Raw genomic sequence first — 18,556 nt, 5'->3', positions numbered from 1 at the left:
CTAGTCTTCTGGTATGAAAGATCTCTTCTTTCTCCACCAAGTGCAGAGGGAGAGCACCGCCTCGATGGGAGCCCTCATGGATGTCTCTCCCTGGATCTACATGCCCTTCTCCAGGCTGCTCCTCACCCTCATTCCTTCTGCTTCGCCTTTATCCGATTCATCAATTGCTTGAGCCTTTCAACCAGTTGCATTTCACCTGCTTCCGTAAGTGAGAGAGTAGAGAACAGTATGCTTTGTTAAAGCCTTCACATTTTCTAGGTTGATGTCTAAAGATTGCATTTTATCTGAGAGTAGCTGAATTTCCCCATTGAGAGTCTGAAGATATGCTGCTTTTATACTATACCTTAATTAGGCAGAAAGCAATGGAAATCCAGTGTTCCACACTGAAAAAATTTGCAGCTGTGTTTGATGTAAAAAGTTGTGGTTTTTCACCTTTGCAAGACTTCACAAAAATTCTCACGGAGGAGGTATTTACTGAAAATTTGCAATAGCAGTTTTGGTGGGGGGTGAGGAGATGAGCTGTCTTTAATAGCAGCAGCTGCGCAGCAATCTGGAAATTAGCCCAACTGGGAGGAAGAAGTTTGCCCTCAAAAGAGAAGCAGGCTCAGAAATGGAAAGAAGTTTGTGTCTGGCTGTCAGCGAGACTCCTGCAGCCGAGCCAGGAAAGGAGGCGCGGGTAGAAGCTGCCCTTCTCCCAGGAGGTAGGGAGCTGGGCAGAGAGCTGCAAAGGTTTGATTACGCTTTGTGTGGCGGGTATGTGATCTAGTGGTGACGAGAGAATTAATTTTTCCTTTCTCTCCTTTGCTTTGTGCTCTTGGGCTATCCCAGAATGAAATACTTCAGCATCATGTAGCACATTTTGCTGGCAGGTCCAGCAGCTCTTCCTCGTGTTGGTAAAGAGCTGATGCTCTTAGCACCTACATTAGCAGATATACTGTATACAGCCTGCTTAATTACCTTCTGATTATTCCACTGTTGTTTTAATTGCAATAGAAAAAACATGGGGTTTGTTCCACTTGGATTTAAAATGCTGAGTTACAGTACAGTAGCTCTTCAAGTTAAAGCTCATTGCTATTGCAAAAAACTCAGTTGCTCCTCAGTAAAAAGAGAAACAACTGTAAAAAAAGGGTAAGCAAGCTCCGTATTGCGAGTTACCAGCAGAAATGTAACTAGAACATCTCAGACAATTAGGCTTGATGGATCCTGAGCGCTCTGACACCTACTTTAAGTGTGGAACCCAGTTAGGTTACTCATTTTCACTGGACCCAAATAAAATTGTTATATTTTCTTTTCTGAGAGCAGAAAGAGTTTCATGATCATGACCTGCATTATTTTTTGCGATTGTTTATGAACGGACAAGTTGCTTAGGAATAAACCCCAGCAAATCTGACCAGGTCAGAAACTGACCTCAGGACCAATCTGGAAATAGAAAATATGTTGAAATATTTATGGCAGAAGGCAGGGCTGATTCTCTACAGAGGCCTCTCACACAAAGCAGCGTAGACAAAATGCAAATAGTGAAAAGGGATTCACTGACAAATTATTTTAAAACGTGATTTTAAAATGCCCCACTGTGGCAGGAGAATCATATCTAATCAATGTGCATTCTTAGCCTTGCCCCTCTGCGTTGTATTTTCAGTGAGATCAATTTTGAGTGATTGAGGCATTAAAAGTAGTTCACCAATTTTCAGCAAACATGTTTTTCTCCTCCAGGCCCCTCCACTTACATGTTTTGGGGCTTAAAATACCAAAATGGTGCACACGGAAATATGGTGTTTTCATTTGCTCGCCCTTCACACCACTCACAGGAAAACGACAGTGTAGGACTTCAAAGAAAGAGGCTTCCGAATACCTTGTAGAGAGATGCTTAAAACTGTGTTTAATGCAGTGAATGTGTATAACTAACTCAGACATTACCACCAAAGCAGACCTTCGAAATAGAGTACAGAGAAAAAAAAACCACAACAGGAAATCACACGCAGACTGATGGGCAACATTAAGGTAACAACACTTGCAGTGTATCAAAGAACTCCACAAAACTGACAACGGGCAACAAACATTTGCACACTGTCAAGTCGAAAGTTTGGCTTTTTTTTAAACAAAAAATCACATCAGTGATTCTGACTTCATCAATAGTATGTTGCTCTTCAGGCAGCACACAGTGAAAAAGTGGCTACACAAGCGTCGCAAATAAATTCTTCTGAAGTCATGATGTATCAAGAGCATATTTAGGTCCGAGACTTTCTGCATTGGCATTCTTTCAAACATACAAACAGAGAGATCAAAATAACCATCGCATCGAAAACCGGCTATCAACGTATCTGTAAAATAAACGAACCCAGGATGATCTTTCATGAGCAATGCAGCTAACATATAATTCTTTAGACAAATATATATACACCTGCTTGCAAAGTATTTCTAAATAGTCTTTTCAAAAAGTATTGTCAGAGTAGTGCAATATAACTATCAGCAATTGCAACCAATAAGAGGTAACCCAGAGAGGACCACAGGAAAAGCTCCTCTCGAGGATGCAGTCCTGCCGTTCTCCCCTGGGCAAAAATCCCCTTTAATATCATCGGGAGCTACGACTAAGAGCTGTGCACAGGTAGTCCCTTAGGAATGAAGTCTCTGCTCACTACACGGGGAGCTGAGCGTGTAAGTCTACATGCAGCTATCAGAATATATCCCCAAGTACTCGTTATGCAGTGGCCACTAAGACATTTGAATGTAAACGTTTCTTGTCTATGGTCCATGTAATTTATAAAATAATGCAGTTTCCATGCAGTAGGGCACAATTGTATCAGAAGAACTGACTACATTATTAGCTAAGGAAATAAAACCGGTATATCAGTTTTACCACAACTGCATTTTTTTCTACACTATATTTCACATTGGTAACAGGTAATGTGTTATATCATAAAGCGCATTAATATGATCTTGTGAATTCAAAGCAAAAACATTTTCTGCAAGATTTCCATATTAAAATAGTTATGTGCACAAAAGGTGTTCATAGCATGACACCCAAAGCAATATGAAGTTAGTTTGATAGTATTTCCATTACAGCAGAACTATGACCTTCATTCACTAAACTATGTAGTACAAATGAAGATTACTGGTACTTATAGAAAAATCAGATAGGCAATCAGTTACAAACCTGGCAGTATTTTGAGAGAGACAGAGATTTTTAGATCTTATAATGGAATGATAAAAACGGCAGGAACTTCTTTTGGGAGCTCCAGAAAGAGATTTGCACTTGGTGTTTCTCATTATCTCATAAGCAGCCCCACTGCACAGGAAAATGTTGCACCAGGAGTCAACATCACGGTCTGGAGTTCAAAAAAATTTGCTAAAACTTAAGTGCAGTAGGCTCCACTACATTGTATTTCTCTTGAAATGTATAAAACATAGAAAATCGTAATGGTGATTTTACTGGATAAAAATATTAATGCTCTCAAATAAAATCTGACTGATTTTTTGAGTCAGATTTAAATTTACACCTTTTGTAGATTTAGTCGGCATGATTTGAGTATTTCAGGTATCTTTGACCATCGAGTAGCAGTGCATATTTACCATTTCAGAATGATTCCTTCAATGCATTACGCTGCTTCTAACAAGGCTTTCAAACTGCAAAACCCCTACTTGAAACCTTCGTCAAATGTGTCTTTACAATGTGAAGTATATACTCAATGAGAAATGCCTTTTTACAATATTTACAAAATCTCCCCATTAGATTAAAAAGGCAAACTAAAGAAAAAGCTTAGAGAAAGGAAATGCTGCTTAGGCTGTAGGCTTTTTCTTTTATCTTCCCCCAGCAGATGCTAGTTTCCTCAGCACGTGAAGTTGGCTAGACAGGATTGTTTTTCTTCCTCTTGCTTGGGCTGTGGCTGGGCTCTTGTTTCAGTTCATGGTACTGCACCTGTTTAAACACAAGGTTGAGAAAGAAACTGGTCAGGTGGCGCTTGTGAGAAAAAGAAAGATTTCTGTTGTTTTTCCCAGGGAAAAAAACCCAAAAAAGAAAGAAAAACTATCTCCCTGCAAACTGCATGGGATCTGCAGCTGTGGTTCAACAACAACAGAATGACAGACTCAGAGTAAGAAGGAAAAACAGCATCAGGAGAATCCTGCCAGGAGGTAAAGTGTGCTGGTGTAAACTTTAAGAAGGCTGCTTTTTTTGTTTTCTCCATTATCTCTAACAGAGAATAAACAGTATCCTTTTTAATGAATTGAATGAATTTTCTTTGGAATGTTTCTTAAAACCTTGCTTATTTTCAAAGGCCTGCCACAGAGGGGATCAGATTCAGAGTGGGTACGCACACCCACACCTCCTATTTATACCAGCTCTGAACTGAAACCACTACCTAGAAATATGGAAAGTATATAATCTTTGTGATACTGGAGGTGATTTATGTGCCTGGCACTATCTTAATGCTTGCACCTTCTCAAGAGATTGTATACTGCATTACAAAAGCTTGTAATTCATAACCAGCTTATTTTTAAAGGAGTTTATGAGCACAGTTGAACTGTGGCCACAGCAAAAACTTTCACCCCAGGCAAGGAAAGGCTGAAGTGCTTAATACAAAGTCTAGCAACTGCTACCAGCTTCCAAATACTCATCTTTTTACTGATTGCCCCCACAGATCCTCAGAGGCACAGTCGAGGCAGTAGCTAATTCCTCACTGCAAGCAGTCTAGCAGCTTCCTTAAGGTTCACGGACTAACCCCAGACTGAGTTTGCGATTTCCTTGCGCCAAAGAATATAAAGTCAAATCAAAATAACTGCTTTAAAATTTGTTTAAAAAACCCCCAGAAAGTCATCATGCCACATATCACATTAACTACTGTACGGACACTTTAAAAAACATACACACCACTTGCACATCTGAAGGAACTCTGGATAGAAAATCAAGTAGCTCATTGTTATCAATCGCATATGGACTTCGAAGCTTCTTTGTAAATTTATTGATGCCTGCAAAAGTGAAAATTCAAATGTTACTATCATAATTGAAAAAAAAACAAACCCCAAACATTTTTGGTAAAGTTCTAAAAAAGATTTGAGGATCCATTTCAAAGTCTGACATTAGCACTGAATTAATGAACGAATAAACTGTAGACTCAGGCTGTAAAAATCAGAATCTGCTCCTGTGGTTCCCTCCGCTTCAAAATACAGAAGTTCTAGGGACATTTCCAAATTCCTCTGACGCTTTTCTTTGAAACTAATAGAAACTGTGATTATTATGTGGAGGTTGCCAAAAAAAGAGAGGAATGAAGTGTACTCCGTTTCTGTGGCAGAGAGGATGGGCAGTAATGGGCTTAATTGCAGGACAGAAGATTCAGGTTAGACACAAGGAAAATATTTCCAGTGCTAAGGATGCTGAAACACATGGGAAGTAGTGACGTATGCATGACATGAAGGCTTTAGGATGAATTTACACAAACATCTGTCCGGGAATGACAGAGGTGGATGATCTGATGGCAGTGCAGAGAAGGGATGTGATGTTTCCCTTAGACATCATGGTCTTAGGATGCCTATCGACAACTAGTGTTCAGAAGCACCATGCAAATCCTCCCCAAACTAAGCAGAAAGCAGGTTTTTAAATTAACTTGTTTTCTTATGATTACATACCAGGCCAGATTAATACACTTTTCACACAAGAACCTCATGCATGTGCTCTGGGAACACATGTCTAAAACATAGGCATGAACGGTACAAACTGCACAGATTCTCGCATGAGTGGGACAAAGCTGGGACAGCATTAAAAATGTGCTGTTCTGTGTAATTTATCAAGGCTGTATCAGAAACAAGATAATACAGTTTATCTTCCATGGAGTCTTTGGTGCTGTGCTGGGTTTGCATGGCAAGGTTTTGGTAGCGGGGGGGGGTACAGGTGTGGCTTCTGTGAGAAGCTGCCAGAAGCTTCCCCTGTGTCTGACAGAGCCAATGCCAGCCGGCTCCAAGACGGACCCGCCGCTGGCCAAGGCCAAGCCAATCAGCGCCTCTGGGATAACATAGTTAAGAAGGAAAAAACCCCAGTTGGAGAGAGCTTTTGCAGCCAGAGAAAGGAGTGAGAAGATGTCAGAAACTCTGCAGACACCAAGGTCAGTGCAGAAGGAGGGGCAGGAGGTGCTCCAGGCGCCGGAGCAGAGATCCCCCTGCAGCCCGTGGTGAAGACCATGGTGAAGCAGGCTGTCCCCCTGCAGCCCATGGAGGGAGGATGAGGGGGTGTAGAGATTCCACCTGCAGCCCGTGGAGGACCCCACGCCGGAGCAGGTGGAGACACCTGAAGGAGGCTGTGGCCCCGTGGGAAGCCCGTGCTGGAGCAAGCTCCTGGCAGGACCTGTGGCCCCGTGGAGAGAGGAGCCCAGGCCAGAGCAGGTTTGCTGGCAGGACTTGTGACCCCGTGGGGGACCCACGCTGGAGCAGTTTGCTCCTGAAGGTCTGCACCCCGTGGAGAAGACCCATGCTGGAGCAGTTTGTGAAGGACTGTAGCCCGTGGGAGAGACTCACGTTGGAGAAGTTGGTGAAGGACTGCCTCCCGTGGGAGGGCCCCCAGGCTGGCGCAGGGGCCGAGTGTGAGGAGTCCTCCCCCTGAGGAGGAAGGAGCGGCAGAGACAGCGTGTGCTGAACTGACCCCAACCCCCATTGCCCGTCCCCCTGTGCCACTGAGGGGGGCGGAGGTTGAAGCCGGGAGTGAAGTTGAGCCCGGGAAGATGGGAGGGGTGGGGGGAGGTGTTTTAAGACTTGATTTTATTTCTCATTCCTCTACTCTGTTTTGCTTAGTAATAAATTAGATGAATCTCCTCTGTAAGTTCGGTCTGTTTTGCTCATGACGATAATTAGTGAGTGATCTCTCCCTGTCCTTATCTCGACCCACAAGCTTTTCGTTATACCTTTTCTCCCCTGTCTGGTGAACGAGGGCAGTGACAGAGCGGCTCTGGTGGGCACCTGGCCCTCAGCCAGGGTCAACCCATCACAGGTTCCTAGGCTTTTCAGAAAGTGTTAGCAAGGACATAAAGCTTTGGGATGGAGTGTGCAAGCTGCAGTCTTGACAACACCCATGGCCTCCCACTGCATGAATTCTCAGTTCTGCGGTGTAGATAGGAGATGCTGCGATCCCCTTATCTGGCAATTGAACACTGAGTGTTGAGAAAGAATATCTGAGATTCAAATGCTTTTGTTTAAGATCCTTTGCATCAGCAAGTGACTGAGAAATTCAAGGTCTACCCCACTGTTCATTGCACGTGGCCACTGAACCACCCATGGGTGACTTCAGGAGTTGATATGGTCTCACCTTGTTGCATCTGACAAAGTACCAGTCACCCCATGAAAGTAAAGCCATGAATAAATCATGGTCAAGGCCCAAGAACAGAGCTGAACAGATGTGATGGGACACTACAGGAGAAGTAAAATACAAGGGGATTAGGTCTTCTCCAAAAGCTTCAAAATGTTGTGATTAAAATAATTGTCTTTATACTTTTTTTCCACATAAACAGCTGCAGGACTCTGCACTCTAGCGAGTGGGATTAGAATGCAGAGGTGGCTCCTGCTCCACCACAGCTCACACACCACACGTTCAAGGACCAGCAGTCTCCATGGGGAGAAACATGGCCAGGAGGGAATCAACTGAGAATTTCTTGCCAGGGCAGGCTGAAAGAGGCAGTCCCTATGGACGCACAGAAGACAGACAGCTATACAGAAGACCAGCCAAAACATGGAGGAATTTTCATTTAAAAACCCCAGCCTTCCCAAAGAACAAAATGGGAAGATGCCCAGACCAGCTCAAACTTTCTATGGATAGAAGTCAAACAACAGAGGTCATTTGCTTTCAAGTGCAGGATGGACGAATTGGATCAAGAAATGTATATGCATGGAGAGGCTAGAAATACACAATAATGGAGAAAATAGGTACGTGTTTAGAGTACTGCATTTTTTGAAGGGACATCTGCTCAAAGCCACACACAGCACGACATGGGTCTGTGTGAGAGCATTTCACCCCGAGGAGGTCTGGACCGCTGGAGCTGCAGCTATGTGGTACCAGTCTGGTCTCCTGATGCACGATGCAAGAGAAATGGGTCCCTAAAGAGGGATCCCCAGACACCCTGAATAAGAAGTCACCTACTCTGCAATGCAGGTAGAAAAACGTGGAGCTGAAACCTCTAGCGAACAAAGGTGCTCAAAGTCATACCTAGATAGACAACTTGGGGGCGGGAAGAGATGGGAAAGAGAGCAAGGTGCATTTACAATGATTTGTGGTCATGGTCTCCATCCATGGTTGGGGAGGCATGGACTTCAGTTTGGGAGTCGAGGCTCTGCCTTACCTGAAACAGAGAAATTTTTTGGGGAGTGTGACCCCTCCCGGGGTACAGCAGGGGTTTGTGTCAGCAGCATTTCAAAAACAGTGCTGACTGTACAGTTTTGTGTTTCTAATCTCTGGTTCTTGCATGAAACAAAGTATGAAAGCAAGCATACAACATGCCAGTTCTGTCTGAAAAACGACAGAAAAAGGACACAGACCAAGTACTTCAAACCTCGGTAACAAGAAGCCTACCATCTTGTGAGCACTAGGAAGAGTGATATTTTGGGAACGTGCTAATAGTTTGGGTAGCACCCCAATGACATAGGGTATGTGGGGAATAAGTGAAATTCTGAGACAGGAAAAGACGCTTGCTTTAGTTCCATAAAAAAAAAATAAAATTGTTCAAATCCTCCATACTGGTTCTTCTCCATTTTGTATATTCTGCTACATTTATTTGTGAAGACTCTGTAGGAATGTTACTAATACTGACTGATATATAACAAATACATTCCTTGGAGTCAGTTCAATGATTTTATGTTGTCTCTTGAGTTAGTTCAGAAGTTTTCAGAAAGGCATGATTGTTATTCTTCTCTTCAGAAAGAAAATCTAGCTGCAGATTTAACTGAGACAGTGCTCTTCACAAGTCTGCACTACTGAATAAGGGTACAGCTGCTGGTGGCGTGAGTTGTATAAAAAATGTAGAAATGAAAACTTGGAGCATTATTTACAACGGATGTGGTAATGGTAGCTTTTTATAATCAGTATAGAGAATAAATATAAGGACAAGTAGTGAGAGCTTGGATCAATCACAGTTCTACCCCCTACCCACCCCCAGTTTTTGTTCATTATCAACCAGCCAAATACCACATACACCTTTCTGTCGGACTAAAGGTGACCCTTCAAACAGGTTTCTTGTTGCTATGTTTACATACACTTTCACAAGATAAAGTACTGCAGTAAAAAAGGCATATTGTCCTAAATGCACTGTATAGATTGAAATGCCTCTGTTTGTGTATAAGTGGTGAAAATAAATCAGAGTAATATCTAGACAAAGCTACACTTTGATATATGAAGAATCCTCATGGCTACATGTTTATAGTATGATGAAGTCTAGAATGCCAGCCAAGAAAAATGCATTTTGCAGGTGGGCCTAAATCTTTAAGCAGTTGTGATTTTTAACTGACCTGTCTGTTTCCATCATGGGGCGGCTTCATGACCATAAATACAGCAAAGTCCTGACAATGTAAGTCATCCCTTAAAAACCAGGTTTAAGTGGCACGGACTGTTTAAAAAGGCCTTACTTACCCCAGACAAGGACAATGTATCTCAGTGGAATGAAATACAGGATGATGGTGAACACGGAGAGGGCAACGATTGCCAGCCAGCTCAGGAATGGGACAGTCCAGTTGAACGTACTGAAAGAAAGAACTGGGGTCACTCAACAGAGCCAACAGAAGGACAAATAATGGGCAGGACAGGGGGGGAAAGTGCCAGTTTTCATCAGTGAGAACAAACTGGAACTACAAATGAAAGCATGGGTGCTGGGCATCAGGGCGAGCTGGGGCTGGGACCCACCCCCAGCAGAAAGGAAAGGAGGTCCTGACCTCACCCACATGCCCACTGAACGGCACCTCTGCCTGGCCCAGCCACCCACACCTTCCAGAGGAAACATGGCTTGTTGGAAATGTCAGTGCCCACCCTCCAGCAAAGCTTCAGCATCAGCCAAAACACACACCTTTCCTTTCTCCGCAAACGGGCTCGCACAAGCAACCCAGATTCCCTTCTTCAATACCAGTGCAGAGGTAGGATGTAAGAGAGTACCACCGCTAAGGATTTCTGTTTTATCGCCTCCCTGCTCTACCGTAAGGACCGAGCACGCAGTTAAAGCTGAGCAGGGACCTTCCCCTCTGCTTGATGTGTACGTGCACTGCCGGCCAGGAACCCTTCTGTCGTGGGGGTACGTTCGGGAAAAGGGAAGCGTGTGGGTATGCAAAGCTGGAAACTCACCCGTGCACCTGAGGAGGAGAGGGTTAGGGAAAAGGAGGGGACAGAACAGTCAGTCCTGAAGACAGGGATAATGCAACAACAGTAGATGAAAGAAGGAAATAAAAGCACTTTGGGTGGGGGAAAAAAAAAAAAGGAGAAAAAGGACAGAAAGAGGAAAAAAAAAGGAGGGACTAGCATAAGATAAAGTACATTGCAGGAAAAGCAAAGAAAAACTTTATCATTCCAGATAAAATCAAACCAAATAAAGATTATTTCTTCAGGGATAAAGGAAGAGAACTTCTGGTATCCCCTCAGCGTTTCAGGATATCAGCTTTCCAACAAAGCCCCAGATTAAAACATCCTTAATAAGGGTCTACACTGTGATAAAAAATTGCTGATCACCTCATTTTGCAGAGGTTGAGGTACGGGCAGAGAGGAGGTGGAAGCTAACGAGTCTCGAAACAGCCGTGCTGTGGCTCTCCAACCTCTGTGTGCAGGAAGAGAGAAAGGCCAGATGGCCAATTTATACGTATGTCTCACGGGAACGCTGGTTAACGGGAGCTTGGCTCAACGGGATTGTTCCACGAAGGCACCACCATGTCAAAGGTGTTGTGTGACATTTATCCAGAAGGAAAATGTGGCTTTGGCTCTAAATACCCTGACGATACTCTTTAAAGTATTACACTAGCTACATGCCCAATCAGTGTGATTACATTATTTTGGCTTCTCTGGCTGAATAATTGCAATTATCTGAATTTGTAGCCATATTTTTCATAATGAGCTCTGGCTTCCTGTGTTTATTTGTCTTCTTTTCTCCCTGGCAATTTTGACATGTCTCCAGAGTGAACATTATGTTAGTGTCACTTGGTGTAGGATCACTCCCTTTCTCCTCAGGGGACACCTGCTCTTTTCCCCTCTTCTGCATGCATTTGGGATGAACAGAAGGTTGAGGGTCTGCTCATGATCCTGTGACTCGGCTTTGTGCAATGGATCACAGACATGCCATGTGTGGGAACACTGGCTCCTCGCTTAGAAAACCTCCTTATGTGCTGTGTTAGCGCAGCATTCAGTACAGGTTTCCCATTATAGTTTTAGGAACAAATTATAAAGATTTATAGGAAGATTCGGTCTCACTCGGCTTAGAAAATTCTGTTGCTCTCATCTGGTATATAATAGAACAAACCCTACTTCCAAAATGCACAATTAGAAAAACTTAATCATCAAGACAACTTCCACGAACAGCCTTTTGATAAAAGACTTCTTTCAGACAGAGGCTCATTTTGCTTGTCTGGAAAACTTGTGCAATACAATGTGCTTGTGCCTGCCTCTGCTGCCTGCCTGGAAGTGTCCCCACGGGAATGTTTCCCAGGCTTTCCTATTAGGAACTTCGCTCTTAAAACACATAAATGGCAACCTCCTCTTCATCCTGATTCTAATATGCTTGCCATTGCTGATACATTTTTGAAAAAAAAAAAAAAAAGTCAGCACAGCATGGTAGATGATCCTCCTCTTTCCTGCAGGTTGACCTCCACTCGATCCATCAGTTTCCTAAAACTCACTTCCAGTAGTCAGTACTTATTTTGGGGCTGTACCCCTTGCACAGGATACGGTCTCACAGGTGTGGAACACCAGTGCAGTGCAGGTGGCACCAGCAGTGGATGAGGCAGGTGCCTTCAGCTCCTAGATCCCACCCAGAGCAGGGGAACACACGGCTTTAACTCTCCTGTAAGATGCAAGCTTTACAGCAAAGCCTCTTGTGCAGTTTCTCTAACTCAGCGCAGCTCCCGGGTCATCTCTGCCGGTTGGAAGGCATGGCTCCCAACTTCTCATCCGTGAGGGCGAGGTGCTCTTGGCTTTTGGGGGGCAGCAAGCCAAGTCAATCCTGTCCCTGCTTTGCAGCTGGTGGCTCAAGATGTCTTTCTGGAACCCGTCTGATCTCAAATAATAAACCTTACACTGCTGTTCACTGACCATGCTGAAAATACACCAAACTTCCTGCAATAAATCTCAGAACCTCTCTTGCTTAAGGCCTTAATTTGTTGCCAATTCTTACATATCGTGTATTAGGTGTTACAAATTACATATGCTCTAGGAGGAAAGGTTTTGCTAACTCACACAAATACAACACCTCCAGGAACTGAACACATGTATATCCTTAAAATCTGAAACATCTATTCAGCTCTGCTTATTTCGTTTATCAAAGCTGCATTTTTTATTACTACTTTTAAATAACTACTGTTAGGCCTCACAACAAGATTCTCTTTCTGTTTTACTTCAAAGCCTTAGTTCTGATTTTTTCTCCCCCATTTAATATATTTCTAAATTCCAAAATTAATATGACAGGATGTTCATTAACTGAGGGCCTCCACAAAGCAAAGTAAATAGAGATGAGTTTCAACAATGGATCATCCAAAACTGGAGTCCCTGGCAAAAAAAACAAACCCAAAAGCAGAAAAAAGGTCTAATGCTTTGTACCTCAGCTTGGAAAAATTATGAACAGTATTGGAGAGCAATCCAGCACCTGTGTCACCACTTACTTCTTAACCCGTTCTCCGAAGGAAGCCACTTCATCAAGGATGTTCTGGACACTGACACACACCTCCTGGATGGCATAAAGTCTATTCATAAATCCTTTTTTTTCACTGTCCTAAAGAAAAGAATAGAAATAGTTGAATAAAAGAGGTTCTGGTTGTAGGAAAAGGACAATGTGTCCATCAGTTAAGTTTCAAAAGCGCATGTGTCACGGATTCATCTAAAAGTAATTGGTCAAACCCGCCAATCAGAAATTGTTTTCTTGTCCTTTGAGCGGTGCCTATTGACAGTAAGTATGTTTTAGTACATATGCTGAGCAGCACACTATTTTGTTTGTCATTGCACTAGTTTCTAAGTATGTATTTCAATAACCCAAGTCTCTGGTTCAATAAACATGTTGAAGGTGCCAACCTCCTATGTTGTGCACTCTCTCAAGTGGTAAGAGTCAAGAGGTAGAATAAGGGCAGTTTGTCAAAATGCTGGTTCTTGTGCTGATGCGGGCACCAGGAAGATAAACATTCCTTGTGGGAGGCACTGAGTGAGAAATCAGAAACGCCTCGGCTCCCACAGACACCATCCCCTCGGGCGCACGAGGCTCCACGTGCAATTTTTGCCTTTCCTGCTCCTTCAGACCACGTTGGGCCCGACCCCACAGATAAAACAGAAAATGCCAAAGTCATCTGGACATGATGTGAAGATGTGCTGCTCTTCTGCTTTACTGGGACCATCAGAGGCATTTCATTTAGCTTGGGAAAGATACACTCATATTTAACATTTCATATCACACGCCACCATTTTATACATAGTTTTATGTATCTACTACACACACGGCAACTCTGCCAGTCCTTTAACACATCCTCCATGCTTCCTTTACTCTGCCATCCATTAGCACCGCAGCGTTGGGACACCCCATACACTGGCAGCATGGCTGGCAGCATCTGCCCCAGGCAAACCTGCACACATCATTCAGCTGCAGGCGAGCCACTAAATACGTATTTGAGTTGTCACACCTACCCGTGCCCCTATTATCATCCATTCTACCTTTCTGCTTGGCTGGTGAGCAGACGCTTGCTTGCTCTCTCATTTTTCCTTACCAATATTCAAGCGCTGCTACACATGAAATACATGGGAGATGCAACTCCCACTGCCTTTACAATATGGTTAGTGCAGCCCATGGCTCCAAAAGCATATAAAATGCCAGCCATGGGCAAAATGAAAGATGCAGGGGAGGTGTCACTGTAGGAAGTAATTTAATTACCTCCTTACTTTACTCAGGTTTCTATACACTATTGGACTTTTATTCACAAAGCCATCAATTTATGGCAATGTGAAAGTCCAACCATAATTTCATTTTTGATAAATTTATCACGATTCTTTGTGCTCCTAAAAATGTGGGGTTTTCTTCAAAAACAGAGTGACCATGTATCCTTCAAAGGCAGGAACCACTATCATTAAGACATTTTCTGGGGTCTTTGACAGATTTGCCACCAGCAAATGTCCTTCTTTCTGCCAACTCGAGCAGACTTTGCCTCCCAGAAGAACCCAGCAAGTCCTGCTTGGGTACATCAATGCACTCCATGGGGCCTCCTCCTGCTCTGGTGACATGTACTTTTTCCCCCAAGAAGCTTTCTATCTCTAAATCCAGACAGGCCGTAGAATCAAATCCGTGCAGAGCCAACAGCACTGTCAAAAAAATGTTGTGTTAGATGGGATTAATATGAAGCACCACCATGGAAAAAAATGACAATTTCTTTTAATTTCTTCCCAGACTACATGTAAACTAAAAAGTTCATGTTCAACATTTCCAATGGATTGTTGCCATATTAACCTATCTAGTTTGAATTCGACTAGTGTTTTTTCAAAATAAGAAATTGAAAGAAAAATATCTAAAGATTAGCAAAATATTTCATAAAAAAATTGTTCAACATTTTGCCATCACACACCACACAATACAACAGTCTCTGTAATTGCCTCCAGCACCTAAGAAATTAGCATATGTTGCATTTCATTTTTCTTTTCTTTTCTTCTCCTGACGCTTAATTAGCAGACAGTATATTGGTCCACTTACTTTGTTGTCATTTTTGCTGTCTTAATAAACCAGACTGGATGAGGAAAACATCATTTAACATTTAATCATCTGAAGTTACTTCAGCAACACTGGTTCTGCAACTATGTTGTCAAGATTTCTCCTGCAGATGTTAAAAGTATTTAGCTACAGAACACATTGTCTAAAAAGAAACAATCCTGAGACAGACAGAAAGACCGAGAGGTGGCAAAACTACTTCCAGTGACTGGGTGCAATTTAAAAAAAACCAAAAACAACACTTCCGAGACAGCAAAACAGCCAGTTTCTCAGACAAAATGAAAGAGCTCAAGTCAAGATTTGTAATTATTTGTATCAGGAAAAAATATTTTCTTTTTTCTGAGGATGACCATAACCACAACCACTGATATCAACTACATCCAGTGCTGCACAGGAACACCGAGTCGTTTGTGAAGTTATTTCCTTAATATTTATTACATTCTTGAAGTCTTGGCAATCAGAGCATTACTGTCCTCAGGAATACAGCTTCTGAGGAGGTGCACCACCTATCCATCCCGCTTCGTTTGTCATCAAGGAAGATACACCTGCTCTATTCCTTCATGTAGAACACATTCTTCCAGTACTGGAGAAACATGAAAATAATCCATTTTCTTATACAGCAGAAGTGAACAATAAGCCATACGGAAATCATGGGGTTTTTTTCTGCTTTTCAAATACATATACACTTTTCCTCTTCAGTTTTGTTTAACAGATTCTGCCCTCTCCGTAAAGGTATCTTGATTTGTAATTAACTTGTGTGAGAAAGGAATTATGTCACTGTAACAAAACCAGTACCCTTTGTGACATCTCCAGAACTCAACTGGGATTACATTCAGAGGTCCTGAGGCTGTTTTTCTTTACAAATATTTTACAAGACAAACTTGTGCCTTTTTTTGAAAATACGTCTGTTTTAAATCATTCCCCTAAAAAACCCCACAAAAGCCCCAAAGACAGAAAGAGACAGAGTAGGAGTCACTATTTCCACCCCCCTGCACCTTCTGAGCTTGAAGAAAATTTGTTGACATACTCCGAGGCAGGAATAGACAAAACAGCACAGGAAAGAAGAGGTGGTCAGAAGGATCAGGGTTCGGCTTTGCTTAAACTAATTCCACATGCCCCACAACTATTAGCTGTTTTTTATTTCCTGCTTCAAAGATTTGTGGAGAAAATAATCTGGGTTAGGGAAAAGCTACACTTACTTTCTTCCAGCAAGATACAGTGTTAGCAAATACAACATATAAGCCACCTTGAGCGAACCAAGGTTCTTAGAAATCCATTTTTCAAACACTACTGGTATTTCCTTTCCAAAGAAAGATGGGCTGTGACTGGAATCAATTTCATCATTTGTATGGGTACCATTGCCAAGTTTCTGGAAATAATTGCCATTTAAATAGTAGATAAAATTTATTATACAAAGCTAACAAGAGCTTTACTACTATGTAATTTCCATTATTTGTTTGTTTGCTGTAGGCTTAAGGTATCTGAAAAGCAAGATGTTTGCTAGGGGATGGCTTTAAGCATAAACCGTGAAAGCAAAGTCAAATTGCTGTTGACAGTCTGACTTGAATTTACAAAAGGGAATGAACCCAAAGTAAAGACTGGGACCACGTCCTCCTCCTCCTTCATAGGAAACTGTAGATTGTAGATTGATATACTACTTGGCCAGTAATAATACTTAACTCTTGTATACTGATTTTCAGCCATAGCCATATTTTAAATTTGGCAAAACCAAAGCCAAACAAAGTAACTGACTGGCTCTAGACTGTGTGGAGCTAATTCACAGGAAACCTTGAATACAACCCACGTTGTCTGAGTCTCTTTATTCAGTGGACTACGGTTCCAACCCCATGATAAAATGGGGTCACTTAGGAGAGGATTATATCTCTAACCCCAAGCTTCTCTCTTCTCTAGGTTAAACTGCATTTACAAAACAAACATTTCAAAGATCGGGAAAAGCAGGAGAAATAAATAAGCCAGAATCAAAAGTAAACTTTGATAAAGTTAATGGAATTAAACCAGCAAAAAAAAAAAGAGTTTTAAGTGAAAGGAGACATTTTTAGTACACAGAATAAAGCTCTGAATATTTTATGGTGGGTAACTGTCCTATTAATAACTGCTAAGTTGGGAAGAAAGGCACAGATCATAAAATCACAAAAATCATAAGAGAATTTCAAGAATAGAAGTAAATTCTGAAATTTTTTGGAGATGCTGTCTGGGAAAGACAGAGGCTCTAGACAGATCTTCCAAAACCACCCCTCGTTGCCTCAGCTGGTACAACAGAGCACCTCTGTGCAAACCAAAGCAACTGAGACAAAGCTGGACTAATTTGTGCTAGGTACAGAGAGAGGAGATGAAGCCTCTGCTGAGAACATGAGTGTTCACCTGTCACTTGGCCACCAGAAGACATATGCTCTCTTCTTTGCTTATGTCATGCTGGCCTCATATCACGCCCGGCACAAGTCTTAGCCACGCACAGGGCTGCAATGCCCTGGTAGACCTCCCCGTGGAGACTAATGAAGTAGACCCAAAAGTGCAGGTGGGAAATGCATTAGCCCTTTACTGGCAGGATTCATTAGTACCTCCCAGGGAGGACATGCAGACACCAACTATTGAATACTGTCCTATGGTCTGGCTGCTGCTCAAAAACCTGCGACTGGGGATTAATGGCCTCAGCAATTACCTCCCAGACTCTAACCTCTGCTTTCTAGGAAGGTCACTTAGAAGAAGGTAGTAAGCCAACACTATTTCGGCGCTGGAGGCATTTGATCTCCTCTAAGTCTTCTGAAGCCCTATCAAAAGGCTTCAGATCTGGTGTTGGATACATGGGTAAGTCATTATTTTATCGTTTTCTCAGGGAAATGGAAAGAGGTCAGACAACCATGATGATATTGTTATACTGAAGCCGACTGTGGAAGTGCGATCATGAGATAAAGCTCAATGGTCTACAGGACCTGGAAAAGTGCACAAGCTGACCTGAAACTGGCCACCTCCACTACATCTATAATGAACTGAGAGTGTCAGGTTGTTTTAACCACTCTTCCCTCTTGAAGGCTGCCACTTGTGGAGTACCAAAACTGGGTGGTCTTGCCACTTCTTAAATTGAAAAACTACAGGAAGAGTCTTGAAGACATTAAAACCTTTCAGTGGGAGCTTAATGATTTAGAATTTTCCACCCTTCCAGTAAGACAGCTCATAACTCTTCAGACTTTTAGCTATTTTAAGCAGTGACTGACAACCTGCCAGGCAGACAGGTACCAGCATATGTTCTCCCCTTAGCGTCAACAAAAGAGACAGTACTCATCCCATCCTGAAAAGGAACAGTGGGAGCAGGCTTGCTTACAGTGCCAGCACAATTCCACACCGGACATCAAATCCCAGGTTACGTTAGACAATCAGAACTGAGCTTTTAAACTGTGGGCTTCACTTTTGCCCATATTATCTGGGGCTGCACCTTCACTGACTGCATTTTTAAGACACTATCACTTGTTTACTAATGCTAAATATATAATCTCTAAAGTCTACCTGCTAACCTGGATCTTTATGTGTGCATGCAGGATAGGTCTGAAAATCATCGCTCATGCCAAATGGAAAGGAGGATTTCTAAAATATGGAGAAAACCACATATTTATTAAAAAAGTAGGGGTTTACTGAGAGAAATGTTA

At 42.5% G+C, this 18,556-nt stretch overlaps 1 protein-coding gene across 2 annotated transcripts in view; it reads right to left on the bottom strand.

Moving 5' to 3' along the window:
* Window positions 1-1,862: 1,862 nt before the first annotated feature.
* MCTP1 (multiple C2 and transmembrane domain containing 1) overlaps window positions 1,863-18,556 on the bottom strand; it is a 284,428-nt gene continuing 267,734 nt past the window's right edge. The window contains exons 18-21 of one of the 2 annotated variants that reach the window (XM_075740211.1): window positions 12,817-12,926; window positions 9,599-9,708; window positions 4,868-4,965; window positions 1,863-3,916 (exon numbers count right to left, since the gene is read on the bottom strand). In XM_075740211.1, coding sequence (XP_075596326.1) covers window positions 3,845-3,916; window positions 4,868-4,965; window positions 9,599-9,708; window positions 12,817-12,926 — 390 coding nt within the window. In that variant the 3' untranslated portion in view covers window positions 1,863-3,844. The remainder of the gene's footprint in view (window positions 3,917-4,867; window positions 4,966-9,598; window positions 9,709-12,816; window positions 12,927-18,556) is intronic. The other variant, XM_075740210.1, reaches the window with a different exon arrangement.

This window comes from Balearica regulorum, chromosome Z (genome assembly GCF_011004875.1).
Source record: "Balearica regulorum gibbericeps isolate bBalReg1 chromosome Z, bBalReg1.pri, whole genome shotgun sequence".
Taxonomy (NCBI): domain Eukaryota; kingdom Metazoa; phylum Chordata; class Aves; order Gruiformes; family Gruidae; genus Balearica; species Balearica regulorum.
This window is presented reverse-complemented; position numbering and strand designations above follow the sequence as displayed.